This window comes from Squalius cephalus (assembly GCF_949319135.1).
Source record: "Squalius cephalus genome assembly, chromosome: 19".
Taxonomy (NCBI): Eukaryota; Metazoa; Chordata; class Actinopteri; order Cypriniformes; family Leuciscidae; genus Squalius; species Squalius cephalus.
This window is the reverse complement of record NC_137140.1, coordinates 25,584,092-25,601,875: the sequence shown is the minus strand read 5'-3', so window position 1 is coordinate 25,601,875 and position 17,784 is coordinate 25,584,092. Positions and strand designations below refer to the sequence as shown.

Below are 17,784 nucleotides of genomic sequence, written 5' to 3'. Positions count from 1 at the left end.
TTCACAGACTGTGATGGCGTGTTTCCACAGTTATGAAAATTGTACGTTAACAAAGATTTTTTTTAATTTCTTCAACACTAACGAAGATGAAAATGGCCATGATTACGATAATTCTTCAATCTTAATCAAAATATACTGCTGACAAAAATTAAAGGTATAGTGGAGGATTTTTTACTTCCGGGTGGATCACCTATACTATTGGTCCTCCTAATTGTCAATCATTCTGGTGAATCAATCAAACTTGTTCAAAAAGTGGAGAGGGCGGGTCTTATCTAAAATTTGGAAAGATCCTCCACTATACCTTTTAAGAAACAAAGACAACCCCCTAGACAAGATATTAACAATCACTTTCAGAGTCCAAGAAAAATCTAAAAAGAATATGATTGTTTTTAATTCAATCATAATCAGTAGTCTGAGATTGACCCGCGTGAACACAATCAAGTTTCTTGGGGAATGCAAAACTTTTGTAAAATGTAATAATAATAATTGTGAGCCAAGGATAAAAGTTTTGACAGGGAATGCAAAAGTTTTGCTAACGAAAAAGATTATCGGGGGAACAGAGGTTTTGTGAGCAAAGGCAAAAGTTTTGAGAGGGAATGCCAAAGGTTTGTAAGTGAATGCAAAACCTTTGTGGAACTTCTAATAATAAACATTTTGAGCGAAGGCAAAAGTTTTGGGAGGGATTGCTAAGGTCTTGCTAGTGGAACACAAAGTTTCTCAGGGAAATGGAAAAACTTTTGAAAGAAAAAGCAAAAGCATCAAAAATATTTCTCATTTCTCATATTTATTCCATCACCATGTCCCATGTGTTACAACAGCAAACCACAATGATCCAACAATCCAATCAATTCCCTATGGACAAAATTAAATCCCACCCATTTTTTCTATCACAACTTCTCTTACATGCCAACTTTAACCATGATAAAAACTAGTCAGGATGTCACATTATGAATATGCTCGAATATATGACAATGAAATTGTCTAGCAAAAATCTATAGCAGTCCCAGACACTATGTTGCTGTCTGGGGTTTCCAAAACAGATACATTTAAACAAACCAAAAAAAATTTTTTTGGGGGCTGAACTATTCCTTTCAGTTTGGTTATGTTTTTTAAACTGTTATACTAACGCCTTTTGTCTTTGTTAGGCTGTCTGGGTCAAGCTTTGGACCTTGTTTTTGTGCTGGACGCCTCCAGTGCTGTAGGCAAGGACAATTTCGTCCACTTTCAAGACTTTGTTCGGAGCACCTCAGTGCAGTTTGACATCAATCGAGACGTGGCTCAGGTGGGACTGGTGGTTTATGAGAGGCGTCCCGTCACGGTCTTTGACCTGGACAAGTATGACTCGGGCTCTGCTGTGCTGAGGGCAGTGGGAGACGCTGCTTTTCTTGGTGGGAAGGCCTCTACAGGTTCAGCCCTGCTCCATGTGCACTCCCAAAGCCTGACGGTGGGAAAAGGAGCACGACCTGGAGTCAACAAGGCTGTGGTGGTGCTGACTAATGGGATGGGTGCGGAGGATGCAGCGGTGCCCGCCCAGAAGATCCGGGATAGCGGAGTGTCAGTGTTTGTGATTGGCATCGGGAGCATTCAGCAAGAGGTCCTCTTCCGCATCGCCGGCTCTGAGGATCACATGATCTCTGTACCTTCATATGATGACCTGAAATACTCTGAGGATGTGCTGGTACAGATGGTGTGTGCAGGTATAAGACGGCACAAATATTCCCCTTTGAAATTATTTTTTTTTCATATGTGATGGATTTATATTCTACCTTTGCTTGCTTTCTACAGACGTGAAGAAACCTGTTCACCTGTGCAGTCCCAACCCCTGTATGAATGATGGCGTGTGTGTGCTCCTCAACGGCAGCTACCGCTGTGAATGCCGTGGGTGGAAGGGTCCACACTGCGAAACACGTCAGTACCAGTAACTACTAATTAGTCTTTTGTGCTAGTAATGGATATTCTTGTTTTCCTGTAGATGGGAAGTTGACAATTATATAGGTATTTTTTAACCATTTTTATTCACCTTATTTGCTGTTTTTTTTTTATTTATTAAAACCTATATATATATTATTATACCTATATGTGTTTTATTACTTGTTTTAGTTTTTTAATGAATGTCACGTCATATGCTAATATGCAGATTTTTACTTTTTCATGATTATATGAATATAAAATCAAAAGAACATTAATTTGAAAGTTTTTTTTATACATTAAATTAATCCTTGCTGAATAAAACTTAAAGTTTATACTAATATATATATATATATATATATATATATATATATATATATATATATATATATATATATATAAAGAGTTCAGATGCAAAAGCCTCTAAGTGCCATCTGAAATTTTCTTCTAGAATGATCATTTTTATCAAGCTCGTATATTTAAGTTCGGTAATTTCACTTAAATGACACTTAATAGGTAATTTTCATTGTCATTTAAGTGAAACTACTGAACTTAAACATACGAGCTGGATAAAAATGATCATTCTAGAAGAAAATTTCAGATGGCACTGAACTGAACTCTTCATATATATTAACATGGTTTTCTCAAGTAAATTTACCTTGTAAGGATGCTTAGATTTTTATATTCTTAAAATAAGACAAAAATGTGATTAAGAATTTTTTTGCAATGCAAATCTTGGTTATTTAACCCGTCTTATAACAAATTAAAATGGATTCACACATCAGCTTATGTTGCTCAGAATGTTTTGTTCATTTTTCTGTGCCCTCTGGATGGGTCATAATTTAGGCGTTTTCAGAATGGACAGTTGGCAGGGTATATTTAGATGTTTTGATTTATGTATTTTTGTGAACTTGTTTTTTCCAGGAAGCAGAGAACCGCCATCCAGAGGAGATCTCCCTAAACCTGCAGGCCTGAGGCGCCGCCAGCACAAGAGTGAAAAAGAGCTGCTGCAGCAGCGCTATAGGGAGCACCGCAGGAGACACGTGTCCCGAACACAGCACAGATGAAGAGAACAACGCACACTACACACACAAAGACCCAGCTCAGCAATGGGTTCAAATTCATTCTACAATTCACTCTGGTGGTGAACACACAATCCAGACGACACTCCACGGGTATCCATTTCACGAATTTTGTAAATGCGTTCAGTGCCTTAAAAATGACGATTTTTTCAATTTAGTTAATCTTAACTCTTTCCCTGCCATTAATGGAATTTTCCATCATTTATGACACAATGCTTCCCCTATACAGTATTACACATCTTCTAAGAGATTAAAGAAACAGGTAAACCAGAAGCAGAAACAAGTGATAAAAGCATTTCATTTTATGAAACTTGAATTGAATTTTTGTTTTGTGGAGGCTGTTCTTTATTTTGAAATGTTGCATGTTCAGATATTCATACAACAAAATACACTTGGGGCCATGAAGATTTTGTGAAAATGCTGGTGGTGGCTGGCAACTTTTTCCTCTTCTTTTTATTGTAAACGCTGGCAGGGAAAGAGTTAAGGGGTTTTGATGCTGTTTGTATTGATTATTCAGCACTGAAGACCCTGTATGAACATGTTTTCTGTCTGAGATTTGGACTTGCTTGTGATCTGTCATAATGAAAACTCCTCGTGTAACAGAAAGCCTCATGTTAGAGGCGTATGTTTTTGACCATATTTATTTTTTTTATCAGTTACAGTGATTCATTTGTCTATTGTAAAGCTATTAAATGTTTTTTTCCAGAACCTTGTCTAACTCAAATACTTTCTATTGTTTTAGTGTTGTTTTGGTTCCACCTACTGGAAAAAAAAAAAATGCAGTTCTGTTTTCTGCAATTTCAAAGCAGGATGCCGTTTGCATAAATATGCATAGTTGTCAATACAAACTTTTATTTGAATAAAAAGTGCATGTTTCAGCTAGCGTACAGTAACAAACCGAAAAACACTGAACGGATATGTTATATATATTCACATCTTGGTTACCAGCATACATGAACCAAGCTACAATGTACCAAATGGCTGATTTGAAGTCTTGAATCTAAATGTTTCAATATAAAAATAGTGGTTCTCAAAGCTCGCCTAAACTCTTTTTTGGTCTCTTCTCAAGCTTGTGAAACATCCATCACATACTGTGCACACCACTGGAAGAGTATTTTCTATCGTTCTCCTCCTTTCTCTTACATAAAATGACTTGAATAGATTTAAAATCTATTGTTGTCCAGTGGCGTTATTTGGCAGGGAACAGAAAATATTGTCTTGGATCAGCTGCCTGATGTACCCAGTGCCATCTCAGCCTCTGGTAGCAGAGAAGCAGGGACGAGTGGAGGGTGATGTATCAGGGGGCGGAGCCTGCAGGGAATTGGACACACCCCCTTCCCCTCCCTGCCTGAAGCATTTGCCTTAGCAGTCCTTTGAGCTTTGGCTAAAAAGTCTTTTTGCACTCGCTGTTCCCATCTATTAAGTTGTGGTTTTTTTCTCCCATTCCTGCAGAAAGAGAATGACATCAGCTCAGGCAATAACAATCAGGAAAGTATTGTAAGAAAAAAAAAAAAAAAAAAAAGATGACGACTGAATACATCTTTACATCTATATACATACACTACCATTCAAAGGTTTAGGGTCAGTCATATATTTTAAAGAATTAATAGTTTTATTCAGCAAGAATGCATAAAATAGATCAAAATTGACGGTAGACTTTTTACATTGATACAAAAAAATTCTAAAAACTTTCTATTCATCAAATTGTCCTATTAAGCAGCTCAACTGTTTTCAACTTTGAAAATAAATGTTTGAGCGGCAAATCATATTAGAGTGATTTCTGAATAATCACATGACTTAAGAAAATTCAGCTTTGCCATCACAGTATACATTACATTTTAAAATACATTTAAATATTTTATAGTAAAAATATATAAAAGTTATGTTACTTTTGTAGCAAAATTTCACAAAATAACTGTTTTATTGTATTTTTTGAGCAAATAAATGCAATCTTGGTGAGTATTTTGACATTTTGACCCCAAACTCTTGAACTTTACGTTGAACACCGTCATTTGCATGGTACTTCACTGTACTTCAAAGAGAGTCATGGGATTACCATGGTGGTACATGTCCAAAAACCATGGCATTAGAACTTTTCTGTTGTGTACAGTTGCTTTGACTGTAGAAATGATTGTATTTTTTTTTTATAAATAATAAATGTAAGATTATCTTAAAGTCATCATAAAAAAGCTAAGCTCTCTGTTAGAAAGTGGACTCTGACCTTGGCCTTCTGCAGAACGTTTCCTTTGTTGGGTGTCATGATGGACACGGGTCTGTTCTTCAGCGCTGTGGCACAGTTCACAGGTGAATCTCCATTGTTGGTGGGTGTATTTGTATTTGGAGCAGGACTGGCGACAGGTGCCATCTTGGGCTACAAACAAAACAATACAAGTCAGCTCACGTAGTTCAAATATACAGTACAAAAAAAAAAAAAAATCTCAGAAAGAACACAGTGGGATTGAATTCTTACCTATCCTGAATTGTACCACCTTAGTATACTTATGTCTAGGTTTGCAATTCACTTGGTTTTGGAACAGGTTAAGACTTTTACAATTCAAAATAAATGTCTTCTATGTTAATATCTTTTAAAATGTAATTATTCCTGTGATGGTAAAGCTGAATTTTCAGCATCGTTACTCCAGTCTTCAGTGTCACATGATCCTTCATTTTTATTATCAATGTTTAAGACAATTGTGCTACTTAATATTTTTTTCAGGATTCTTTGATTAATAGAAAGTGTAAAAAAAGAGCATTTATTTGAAATATAAATCTTTCGTGACATGAAAATTGTCTTTACTGTCACTTTTGATCAATGTAATGCATTCTTGCTGTATATTCATTAAAAAAGTATAATATATAAATATATAATCAATTACGTATTATACATGATTAAAAAACATAAACTTTTGAACGCTAGGGTGTATATAATTATATTCCCCTACACAAAGTGCATGAAAAGAGTCAGACAAAAACTGAATTCTGTTGTTATGAGACTAACCGTTAAAGTTTCCAGTAGACTGCTGTCTACCGTGGTGCCCAGTGTAAAAGGTCCAGCTTCCACTTTTCTCAAACTCTCCTTCACCTCCATCAAGCTGAGCTCCACCTCCACTCGTCGCCGCTCTGCCTCACGACACGTCTCCTCCATCTGCTTCAGACGAGCCTCCAGAGAGGCCTGCTGGGTGGGGTCTATGAAAGCCATAATCAAAAGCATTTATTAGCATTTACATGCACAGTGGCAGTATCTCAGCACTACATAAAAGTATATCAAGTTTTATAAAATTAGCAAACAGTAGCAGCATAAAAATAATCCAAATTTAGAACAACATGAGGATTAATAAAAACTAACTAAACTATCTATTGCTTCAACACGAGTGTTTCCTAACATGACCATTAGGTATCACTGCAGTACCTTGGCAGGAGTTTAGCTCTTCTTTCACCTCTCGTCTGTCTTTCCTCAGTGTGGCCAGAGTGTTTTTAACCTCCTCCCTCTCTCGCTCCAGCCGGTCTCTATCGTCGGTGTAACGTCGCACGTCGGCCTCCGTCCTGTTCTTCCCTAATTTCACCTCAACCGACCCTGGGGCTGCTAAACAAGAGGAGCTTGTAGGAGTCATGACCTACATTCACATACTGCAAGTATACTCACTTGAGTGCATGGCTGGGAAAAATAAATACAAGTTTTGTAGGTCTGCTTTACAGCTGAAGGCTCTCACCTGCTGGAGAGAACTTGAGCCTGTCGAGAAGTCTATCCGCGCTGGCGGCTCTTCCTCTGGAGGTGGGAGGACTCTGGGGCATCTGGGGTAGGGTTTGGGGAGACAGAGAGGCCCTCTTTTGGCTTTGCTGACTAAGGAAACTGATTTTTTGAGTCTGGACGTACAGATTGGGGGCCGGAGAGGGATCTGCGTCCACTCTTGGGGCTACAGGTGGAGGGTCCAGGATCTCTGTGCTGCTCGGTAGTGAGGTTTCATATTCAGGCTGTTTTAGAAGAGACAAACATTCAGCAAACATTGTACTACTGTGGCCTTGGTAACACATAACAATCCAATTTATGTAGGGTTAATGCCCGACGAGGTGTCCATTGTCAGGTATTAATGGACGACAGAGAGGCGTGAACCGTCCGACGCGCGGCTGAAGCCGAAGTCCATTAATACCTGACAATGGACACCTCGAAGGGCATTAACCCGCTTACACCATGGTTACTTGCCAAATAACACTTTTTTTAAAAACATTAGTTTATATTTTAATTAGTTTTACAATCGAAATCTAAAGTTTTTACAAACAATAACTTGGTTTCCCTGGTTACGCCTGACAGTTTATTTACTAGGTGTCCTCTATTACTTTTTAATGGACACCCTGCAGCCAATCAGAATCGAGAATTCACCTAGACCAGTGGCTCTCAATTCCAGTCCTCGTGACCCACTGCTCTGCACATTTTGTGTGTCTCCCTTATTTAACACACCTGAACCAGATCATCAGCTCATTAGGAGAGACTCCATGAACTGACCTGAGAGTGTCAGATAAGAGAGACATACAAAATGTGCAGAGCAGTGGGTCACGAGGACTGGAATTGAGAACCACTGACCTAGACCATGGTATAAAATTGGATAAATTATACATTTATAATTTTCTACATTTTCTTAGTAACAAAAAAAAAAGTCATGATGAAACTGAAGTAGCAACAAATCTTTTCATCTACACTGAACAAAATTATAAACGCAACACTTTTGTTTTTGCCCCCATTTTTCATGAGCTGAACTCAAAGATCTAAGTCAGACTTTTTCTATGTACACAAAAGGCCTATTTCTCTCAAAAATTGTTCACAAATCTGTCTAAATCTGTGTTAGTGAGCACTTCTCCTTTGCCGAGATAATCCATCCACCTCACAGGTGTGGCATATCAAGATGCTGATTAGACAGCATGGTTATTGCACAGGTGTGCCTTAGGCTGGCCACAATAAAATGTGCAGCTTTACTGTATTGGGGGGGGGTCTTGGGGGGATCCCCCGAAAAAAAAAAAAAGGTTGTTGATTGTGGCCTGTGAAATGTTGGTTCACTCCTCTTCAATGGCTGTGTGAAGTTGCTGGATATTGGCAGGACCTGGAACACGCTGTCATATACACCGATCCAGTTGTCGGAACACGCTGTCATATACGCCGATCCAGAGAACCCCACCCTGGACCCCCCCAATACAGTAAAACTGCACATTTTAGAGGGGCCTTTTATTTATTAGAGGTGGCCAGCCTAAGGCACACCTGTGCAATCATCATGCTGTCTAATCAGCATCTTGATATGCCACACCTGTGAGGTGGATGGATTATCTCGGCAAAGGAGAAGTGCTCACTAACACAGATTTAGACAGATTTGTGAACAATATTTGAGAGAAATAGGCCTTTTGTGTACAAGTCTTAGATCTTTGAGTTCAGCTCATGAAAAATGGGGGCAAAAACAAAAGTGTTGCATTTATAATTTTGTTCAGTGTATATTGTGACACACATCTGAGTGTAACAGGTTATTGATGAAGAAAGATGTAGGACAGGAACTTGATTCTATGCATTGGCTGTTTATTGGATTTTGAGATGTGGGCTTGCAGAGGCGGAATTTATGCAGATTAAATGATTAGTGATGTCTTGCATACGTCATCAGAGTGAACATTTTCACCAGAAGATCCAATAATAATAAGGTCAAATTATAAAAAAATGAAAACATACATGTTTTTTTTATTACAGCTAGATCTATGAACATGCATTTAGAAAATAACAAGGATGAATTTCCATTGCATCTAATCTTAACCTCTTGAGGCTGTAGCTGATCATGTTGTGGAGCAGCTGAGGGACTGAGCTCTGTCTGTACGGTGTTGGACATCTGGGGTGACACTCTGCCCGAGCTCGTGTGCAGGAAGGAGCGAACCGGGATCAGATCCAGATACACTCTCTCCTTCCCGTTCTCCTCGGTGCTTGCGCTTCCCTCCTCGCTGCCATTCTGAACCTCTTGAACCTCCTACAGCCGGAGAGAGGAACAGTATCAGAGAGAGATTATTGAATTTGGATGGCCTGCAGGGTTACAAAAACACAACACTATCACAGCAATGACTTCCTGCCACTCGTATTATTTCTGGCCGACAGCTAAGTGAATCTTCGACTGTCCTGAGTCTATGACTCAGAATAAACACAGCTGCAATAAAGTGGGAGGTATAGATTTACGACAAAAGCATTGCAAGGGTGTTTCACCCACCTCCTGTTCATTCTCTGTGGATGCCACATCATCGTATATGTCATCACAGGTATAGGGGTCTGACGGAGGGCTGTCTGTGTATGTGTTGGGCTCTGAGTACCTCCTCTGCATTAAACTGACAAATACACACAAATCAGGCTTCAAAATCTCCAAAAACAAATCTATCAGATCATAAGTCACACGGGCCACTTTTATGGTACATTTATAGTAATTTTTTGTCATTTTGGATGTTCACGGCCTATAGGATATAGTTCAAATTTTCTCCTTTTGTGCACCATAAAAAAAACCCATGCAGGTTTAGGATGACATGAGGCTGACAAAACGTTCATTTTAAACTACTCCTTTAATAGTGTATGTTCATTTTGAATAATTACTGATGTGCAGGAAGTAACTTACTACATGGATGTCTTGGCAGCGTTGACAATACTGGATATTCTCTCTGAGTTCACATAGTCGTAGGTGAGATCTTCTGGCTCTGTTTTGGTCCCGGTTTGTGACAGTATGAGCCCGAGCCAGTGGCCCATTTCAGCGGAGGATTTAGCCTGGAAGGAAAAAGGAGGATATTTAATCATCGATACCCTCATGAGATATTCATTTACTTTAACAAGCGCAGCTGGGCCTGTTGAAACAATCTGCAAATAGGAAGTAAGTTTGCCATTGACTTCATTCTGGCCTGAAGATGGCAGTCAAGTTGAAGTTTATATTGAATCCTCACTATCCATGCAGTAATTTTGTCCCCTCTGTCTTTGTTTATTGAGATGTGTCTTACTGAAAACTGATGCTAAACAACTCAAGAATGAAGGAAGGATAACTTTATGAGCAGTGACCCAAAATAGGTACACAAAGAAATACAAATACACTACCATTCAAAAGTTTGAGGTTGGTAAGATTTGTATTAAAGAAATGAATACTTTTATTCATCAAGGATGCGAAAAATGAAAAGTGAAAATGACAACAAAGACTTTTACGTTGCTACAAAAGATTCCTATTTCAAATAAAATGCTGTTCTCAACATTGATAATAAGAAGTGTTACTTATGCAGCAAATCAGCATATTAGGATGACTTCTAAAGGATCATGTGACACTGAAGACTGGAGTGCTGGCTGCTGAAAATCTGTTTTGTCATCACTGACATCTCACATGTTTTTACTGTATATTTTATCAAATAAATACATCTTTGGTAAGCATAAGTGACTTCTATTAAAAACATTACAAATCATACTGACCTGAACTTTTGAACAGTAGCGTATATAACATAGAAGCATAGGCTACATTATTTGTGTAGCATATACTGTAAATACTAGCTGTGAATCTTGCAAAGTTGTAGACACCAGAACTAAATGGAGAGGGAAGTTTCACACATCTCAGAAATCTCATTCAGACTGATGCCAAGATTCATGAGGGCATCAGACAATGAGACTGGGAAAACCAGTGGCTCATTATGAAAGTGTAAAGGATTACTAATCTGTGACCTTGGAACTTCCGGTTTTCTGCAGCTTCCTAGTCCAGCTCTAACTGGAACAAATATTTGTTCTGTACAGATCTGTTATGCACCACAGATTGCCAACAGTCCATTTGCTGAATGAGTATTGCACAAAAAAATTGAAAGCACTTGTAAAAATCACAAGCTCCTTATAAAGGTACTGGGTAAATAAGAGCACTTGTGAGGAAGAAGCAATCACAGAATTTTCCAAGGTTTGCTAGGGACTTTGGAAGATATTCAGTTTTGTTTGAGATACTTAAGCAAGCTAGAACGGTTTATTATTGTTAGATGGACAGAAATTCACTAAATTGCATCTTTATATCCCTGTTTATGTATGATGATTTTGGATGTATGATGTGCCATACTTCAATGAGTTTTTGTTGTGCTATTATAGACTTATTTTCCACAGTCTGTTGTTGTGGTATCATCTCTTTCAGATCTCTAAACTGCATATAGAAACCAAATGAACCGTGGTTGGATGTTTACAGGTCGGTCAAATGATCTCTTCTTGTCTAAGTGGGCAGAACGAGCTGCACAGTCAAAAGTCTTGCAATGCAGGACTATAGTAATGAGCTTCATTGCTCTCTACTCACTTCTAGGATTGCGAGCTCCTCTCCATCCATTTGGATGCGGAATGAGTAGAGGTGTTCAGGGCTGGGGTCTGGCAGAACCATGCACCCCTCGAGAGACAGTGGCTGCTGGGACACTTTGCTCCTGCTTTTGTCATTGTAGATCCAAAGCTGCCTGTCCTTCACTGAGCACCACCGGCTTCTCCAATGAGTGTTCACCAGGACATTAAGGTAGCCTGGAACAAAGAGAAATAAAGATGAACATTTTAGATTGTGAGGGAGTTTAAAAGATGGTCTACTAAATATTGTGATGGTTGGTTACCTGCTGGATCCACAGTCTTCTCTGGACTTTCCAAAGAGGAAATCTTCTTTTTACCAATGTTCATAAGGTTACTAAACTTGCCGTATTTCTTCTTAACTACAGTTAAAATGACAATTAAAAGGTAAATTATTAAAGGTAAAAAAAAAAATATATATATATAATTATACTGTATATTATAATCTGATATTTAATATATATTATTCAAAAGTTTGGGGTTATATGATGTTTTAATGTTTATGAAAGAAGTCTCTTATGCTCACCAAGGCGGCATTTATTTGATCAAAAATAAATTAAAGATAGGAATATTGTGACATATTATTACAATTTAGAACAACTGTTTTCTATTTAACTATTTATTTTAAATATCATTTATTCTTGTGATGGGAAAGCTGAATTTTCAGCATCATTCAGAAGTCTTCAGTGTCACATGATCCTTCAGAAATCATTCTAATATGCTGATTTTGTCCTCAAGAAACATTTCTTATTATTATCAATGTTGAAAACAGTTGTGTTGCTTAATTTTTTAGTTTTTTTTGAAAATCTTTTTTTCAGGAATCTTTGATAGAAAATTCAAAAACAGCATTTATTTGAATTATTTTACATCATGATAATGTCTTTACTGTCACTTTTGATAAATTGTATGCATCTTTGCTGAATAAAAATATAAATTGCTTAAAAAAAATCTTATTGACCCCAAACATTTGAATGGTAGTATATAGTATAATCAATGAAGCTTCTACTCTGGAAGTGCATGTTGATGCATGTTTCTGTTGCATGTTTCTTTTGAAAATAAAGTTGCATACAAAGTTTAAAAAAATCATTGACACTAATCAATTCTGCAGCGTACAGCTGTATGGTCCAAAGTTAAGCAACATTCTGAGGTGATGTTCATCTTCAACACATAGACATCTTCAAGTCACTTCCAGTGTACATCTAAAATGAGCAGTGAGATCTAATAGAAGGGCTGAAACAGTCCACTCTCACCATCTTTGTTTTCCAGGTTCTCTGCGTGACTGTCTGTGCTGCTGCCACTCTCAGATGCCACTGAGTGTCTCTCGCTCAGCTCACCCTGGCAGAAAATGTAGAACTTTATAGCTTAACCCGACACAGAGACAAAATTGGAGTGTTTAATATATAAATCAATCAGGGAATAAACGGCAAACTGTCATACCTTAGTACAGATGAGTGTTGGAGAGTCGTTAACATCAGATACCGCAGTATTTTTCGGACTAATTTCCTGAATAACCTGAAGAAGATGGAACTAGGCTGTAACAAACACTGATTTACCGGTAATTATTAATCCATATGGGATGACTCCATTGCCCCTCACCTTCAGCCATTGTTCGGCCTGCTCTTTGCTCTGAAGTCCCAGGACAATGGCCTCTCCACCCAGTGGGGTTATTTTCAGCTTGTGTTCTTTCCTTTTCGTTTGCTTCTCTTTGTAGATCACACTGCAGCCCAGCAGACTGATATCCAGCAGAGGAGTCTGATCCTTTGAACTTTTGTAGCACTGAATGCAGTAGCATACAGAAAAATCTGATTAATTTTTGGAGGTTTATACTGCCAAATTTAAGAATGATATATCATTCGTAATAGAGCTTCATTTAAATTGTAGATATAGTGGTAAATGTAAACATAAAACATTCTTTAGCACAAATAGTATAGCATGGTGCTAGCAACGCCAAGGTAATTGGTTCGAATCCCAAGAAATGCATTAAGTGATAAAATGTACACATTGAATGCAATGTAAGCCACTTTGGATAAAGTGTCTGCCAGATGCATAAATGTACAATATTCAAATCCCTTTTTTAAATTTTTCATACCAAAATGTGGGACAGAACTTGGTTTTTATTCACTGGAAATTGACTGAATCATGTACAATTCCATGACTGTTGGATGAAGGAAGTAGGAATGTCATTTCAAGTTACATTTTGATTAAAGATTAACTAAAGAAAAAAATTCTTCGGAATAATGTGCAACAATAAATCATGTATAGGTAGACCAGAAATGTTCATTAAGAAAATAAACATGGTATATTTTACTTTAGGTTGACTTTAAATGGTCTGTTTGATAGACATTTAAGAAAAGTTAAAAGCATACGTTAAGTAAATTACTACAAGTATTAGTAACAGATGTAAAGACTTGATTTCAAACACCCGGATTTGTGTAAACATTCCTATCATAGATCAGCTATGGGTGGGATATGGGTGTCACTGACATAAGCAATGATGTCACCTACCAGGAGACGATGTTCGCGAATGACACACAGCTGTTTAGCCCACTGGCCGAGCCACTTCTTCCTCCAGAGGAAGGCACAGATCCGTGCATCCTTCATTAGCTCGATGGATGCCTCAGGAGACGGCCACTGGTGCTGTGCTGTGGACTTACCCTTCGTCACTTCTTCCTCATCATAGGACTCATATGAACTGCTCACTGGCTCTGTATCTTCTGTAAACGTGAAAAATGAGAAAAATGTGAGTCAATAAGGAAAAAGGAGAGGCTAGGGATGATCTGATTGTTCATTCTCATAACCATTGCACTGGAACAAATGAAAGTAAAAACCTAACTCACTGCAAATTCTCCCTGCAAAATCAGATTCGTAAAGAAATAGTTCACTCAGAAAATGAACGTTCTGTTGTTACAGTCCAGTATGATTTGTCTTCCGTGGAAAATGAAGGGAACGACAAGAGGGTTAGTAAATGATGACAAATTGTATAACTAAATTGTATGAGCTATTTAAACAAAGTTAGTCTAGATAAGATATGTTTGAGATTCTTGATTTATACACGAGTAGGAGAAACAAATAGAGGAATGATATACAGTTGTAATCAAAATTATTCAACCTCCATAGAAAATCAGGTTTTTTGGCAAAATTTACAGACTTTCAGCAGTCTGCAATGAACAGATCAAACAAAGTCATTGAAATAGCTCAACACTATAAATGTTTCAAGTGCAAATGCAACCTTGAATGACTTCTACAGTCTCAAAATGATTCAACCCTCTAAACAGAATCCCTCACAACAGCAACGAATCAAGGGATTCATTAGTTGCACCAGGTGTGCTTGAGCTAGAACACATGAAATATCTGAACATGCTATGGGTTTGTTGAGTGTCACGTTTGACTGCACGTTAGAAATATGGCTAAGTCAAAAGAATGGTCTAAAAAATTAAGAGAAGGTATCAACCACAAACAAGTGACAGGATACAAAAAGATAGCAAAGGCACTAAATGTTCCTAGAGACACCATTGGAAGCATAGTTTGCAAGTTCAAAGTTAAAGGAACAGTGGTTACACGACCTGGAGGGGCAGAAAAAAGATGCTATCAATGGCTGCAAACAGATTTCTGAGAAGGCAGGTTCAAAAAAACCCTTGAGTGACTGCAAAAGACCTGCAGCAAGACTTGGTGGCAACAGGCACTGAGGTTTCAGCTTGCACAGTAAGGCACGTACTAAACGCATGTGGTTTCAATGCTATCATTCCAAGACATACACCACAAATGACCCAAAAGCACAAGAAAAGTCGGCTCCAATTTGCTCAAAATCATATAAATAAGCCACAGAAGTTTTGGGATTTTGTTCTGAGGAGCGATGAAATAAAACTGGAACTTTTCGGCCCTATGGATCAGCGGTATGTCTGGAGGAAGAAGAATGAAGCATATGCTGAAAAGAACACTGCACAGTTAAGCGTGGTGGTGGCTATGTGATGCTCTAGGGCTGCTTTGCATCCTCTGGCACTGGAAACCTGCAGTTTGTGGAAGGCAAGATGGATTCATTAAAGTATCAGGAAATCCTAGGAGAAAATGTCATGCCGTCAGTGAGTACGCTGAAGCTTGGGCGTCATTTGACCTTCCAACAGGACAATGATCCCAAGCATACCTCAAATTCCACCAAGACTTGGTTGCAGAAGAAGTCCTGGAAGATTCTACAGTGGCCATCACAGTCACCTGACTTGAACCCCATAAAAAATCTCTGGTGTGATTTGAAGGCAGCGGTTTCAGCACGCAAGCCCAAGAATATTACTGAACTGGAGGTCATTGCTCTTGAGGAATGGGCTAAGATTCATCAGAAACGCTGCCAGAAGCTGCTGTCTGATTTGCAGAAGGTCAAAACAGCAAAAGGACTACTAAGTACTAAAAATGCTTTCCATGAAGGGGTTGAACAATTTTGAGACTGAAGAAGTTGGGGGAACCACTTAAAACATTTGTTGTGTTGAGTGATTTTAATTACCTTTGTTTGATTTGTTAAAATTTTGCCAATAAACCTGATTTGCAATGGGGGTTGAATAATTTTGATTATAACTGTGTGAGTGTATATATATATATATTAATATGTTTATCACTGCACATGCACATTAATAAAATGTATTATATTACATTATTGCAATATAATTATTATATTATTTATTATAATTATTACATATACATGTTATAAAGTACATTTTACATACATATATATATATACAGTATATATAGAGAGAGAGGGAGAGGCTAAAAGAAGTGAAAGTGCATATGTGCGGCATGCTCTAAAGCCAGCAAGCACATGCAAAGTCAGCGGCCTCAAGCTTGGATACATTAAACAATGAGGTTTTCCCACAGCCGTGCGCTTCGCCGTAGCCAATAAAGTTAGAGCTGTTTCTTTGTTTTTCTCTCCTGATGCACATTGAGAGAAACAGAGATAGATACCCCGAGTGATCACAGCATAGACCACAGTGTTTGAAGCTTCTATGCGTTTCCTGACCCCTGTGATGATGGCAAAGCAACCAAAATCTACAGAAACACAGGAGGACAATAAAAAGGGAAATGCAATAAGGGAGGAAGAGAAAAAAATCAGGTGAGAAGCTACAGATAGTGAAACATTTATGTGGCTGACATGTCACATGAAAGAAACAGGAAGAGTAAGTGTTTTAAGTGCATTTGATGCATGAGAATTGTTTGTTAGAACTCAATATTGATATCTTGGGCTGCACTAAATATTTGTGTCTTGTGGTTGTAATGCTTGAATTATTTTAGGGCTTCATCACTGTCAGAACATATCCAACTGGAAATCCGCTTTACTCATCCTAAACCATGAGGTTTGGCTTGATATCAGCTGCCGAAACAAGTGCCGAAACATCTCAGATTTTGGCCCTGCGCATCCCTTGTGTGTTGATATTACACAGCACAGCTGCATGATAATGCCTCTGTATCCTTTGACCAAAATGAGACGTCATTTTCCAAAGAATATTGTAAATGATTGTCCCCTCGCTGGGCTGAACTTTGCACCTCCAGCCAAATGCCCCATCACCGTTGGCCCCATTTCCTGGGCTCACGGTCAATCTTCCGTCACTGCGCGTCCAGAGCCAGAGGACTGGTTACTGCTGAACAAAGACCTTCACTGTATTCTGAGTTCCCTGCCTGCAGGCTTCTCTGTATCACAGTAAAGCTGTAGACTACAGTGGGAAGGAGCTAAAAACAGAGCACTCAATGACCACAGCTTCACTCTCATAGGACAAGAGCAACAAGAACAATAATGAGAAGTCACAAAAATCTACCCAGTCGTTGAAATTTTTTTTTTTTTTGAATCAGGTTAAATAGTGGTTTGACATGAACATCAAAGAAAACAATCAACAATAGAAGATAATTTGTATGTAGGGCACCTTTGGGCCCAATTAGAGACGTACCATTGATGCTTATAGGGTCATAGGGTTGTGGATCTTCATAGTAACTTTCAGGCACTAAAGATGCTGGAGCAGGAGCTGGTGGAAGAGGAAAGGGCTCCCTCCCTAAGTTGCACTGAGAAAAAAGAGAAAGATGTTGTTATGTCAACATTCTCATTATTTTATCAAATAATAATGCAATTTTTATGTTTCCTAATAAAAATGCAGTTATACGCTGGGTGCAGTCTCCTGAATGTGAGTTTACAATCAACTGTTCAGAGGTGGAGCAAATAAATATATTTAAAAAACAATTTAAATGAATAAATAAATATTCATTATTGCACTTTATTAAAATAGTATAAAATATAAAAAACTCATAAATATAATGAGAAGTCGGTATATATCATTATTGTGTAATGATCAATGATCAATCTGAGCACCCTTAAAAATTACATAGATATGATTTGTTCACAATAAGCACGAATAACCAGAAATGTGAGTCAATTTCAGAAAGGAATAACAAGGCTAAACATCCTTGGTCAGCCAGCTTTACCAAACC

At 38.1% G+C, this 17,784-nt stretch overlaps 2 protein-coding genes across 4 annotated transcripts in view; one reads left to right on the top strand and one right to left on the bottom strand.

Annotated features, from left to right (window-relative positions):
* Window positions 1–3,356, top strand: part of vwa2 (von Willebrand factor A domain containing 2) — a 49,518-nt gene extending 46,162 nt beyond the window's left edge. For both annotated transcript variants that reach the window (XM_079851613.1, XM_079851612.1), the window contains 3 exons: window positions 1,146–1,697; window positions 1,786–1,908; window positions 2,833–3,356. In XM_079851613.1, the coding sequence (XP_079707739.1) occupies window positions 1,146–1,697; window positions 1,786–1,908; window positions 2,833–2,975 (818 nt within the window). In that variant the 3' untranslated portion in view covers window positions 2,976–3,356. The remainder of the gene's footprint in view (window positions 1–1,145; window positions 1,698–1,785; window positions 1,909–2,832) is intronic.
* A 470-nt stretch (window positions 3,357–3,826) lies between these two features.
* Window positions 3,827–17,784, bottom strand: part of afap1l2 (actin filament associated protein 1-like 2) — a 39,789-nt gene continuing 25,831 nt past the window's right edge. Inside the window, exons 5-19 of one of the 2 annotated variants that reach the window (XM_079851610.1) lie at window positions 17,250–17,361; window positions 13,831–14,039; window positions 12,922–13,101; window positions 12,763–12,837; window positions 12,576–12,660; window positions 11,592–11,687; window positions 11,294–11,505; window positions 9,614–9,759; window positions 9,218–9,332; window positions 8,777–8,983; window positions 6,701–6,962; window positions 6,400–6,573; window positions 5,989–6,176; window positions 5,212–5,361; window positions 3,827–4,436 (exon numbers count right to left, since the gene is read on the bottom strand). In XM_079851610.1, coding sequence (XP_079707736.1) covers window positions 4,410–4,436; window positions 5,212–5,361; window positions 5,989–6,176; window positions 6,400–6,573; window positions 6,701–6,962; window positions 8,777–8,983; window positions 9,218–9,332; window positions 9,614–9,759; window positions 11,294–11,505; window positions 11,592–11,687; window positions 12,576–12,660; window positions 12,763–12,837; window positions 12,922–13,101; window positions 13,831–14,039; window positions 17,250–17,361 — 2,238 coding nt within the window. In that variant the 3' untranslated portion in view covers window positions 3,827–4,409. The remainder of the gene's footprint in view (window positions 4,437–5,211; window positions 5,362–5,988; window positions 6,177–6,399; window positions 6,574–6,700; window positions 6,963–8,776; window positions 8,984–9,217; window positions 9,333–9,613; window positions 9,760–11,293; window positions 11,506–11,591; window positions 11,688–12,575; window positions 12,661–12,762; window positions 12,838–12,921; window positions 13,102–13,830; window positions 14,040–17,249; window positions 17,362–17,784) is intronic. The other variant, XM_079851611.1, reaches the window with a different exon arrangement.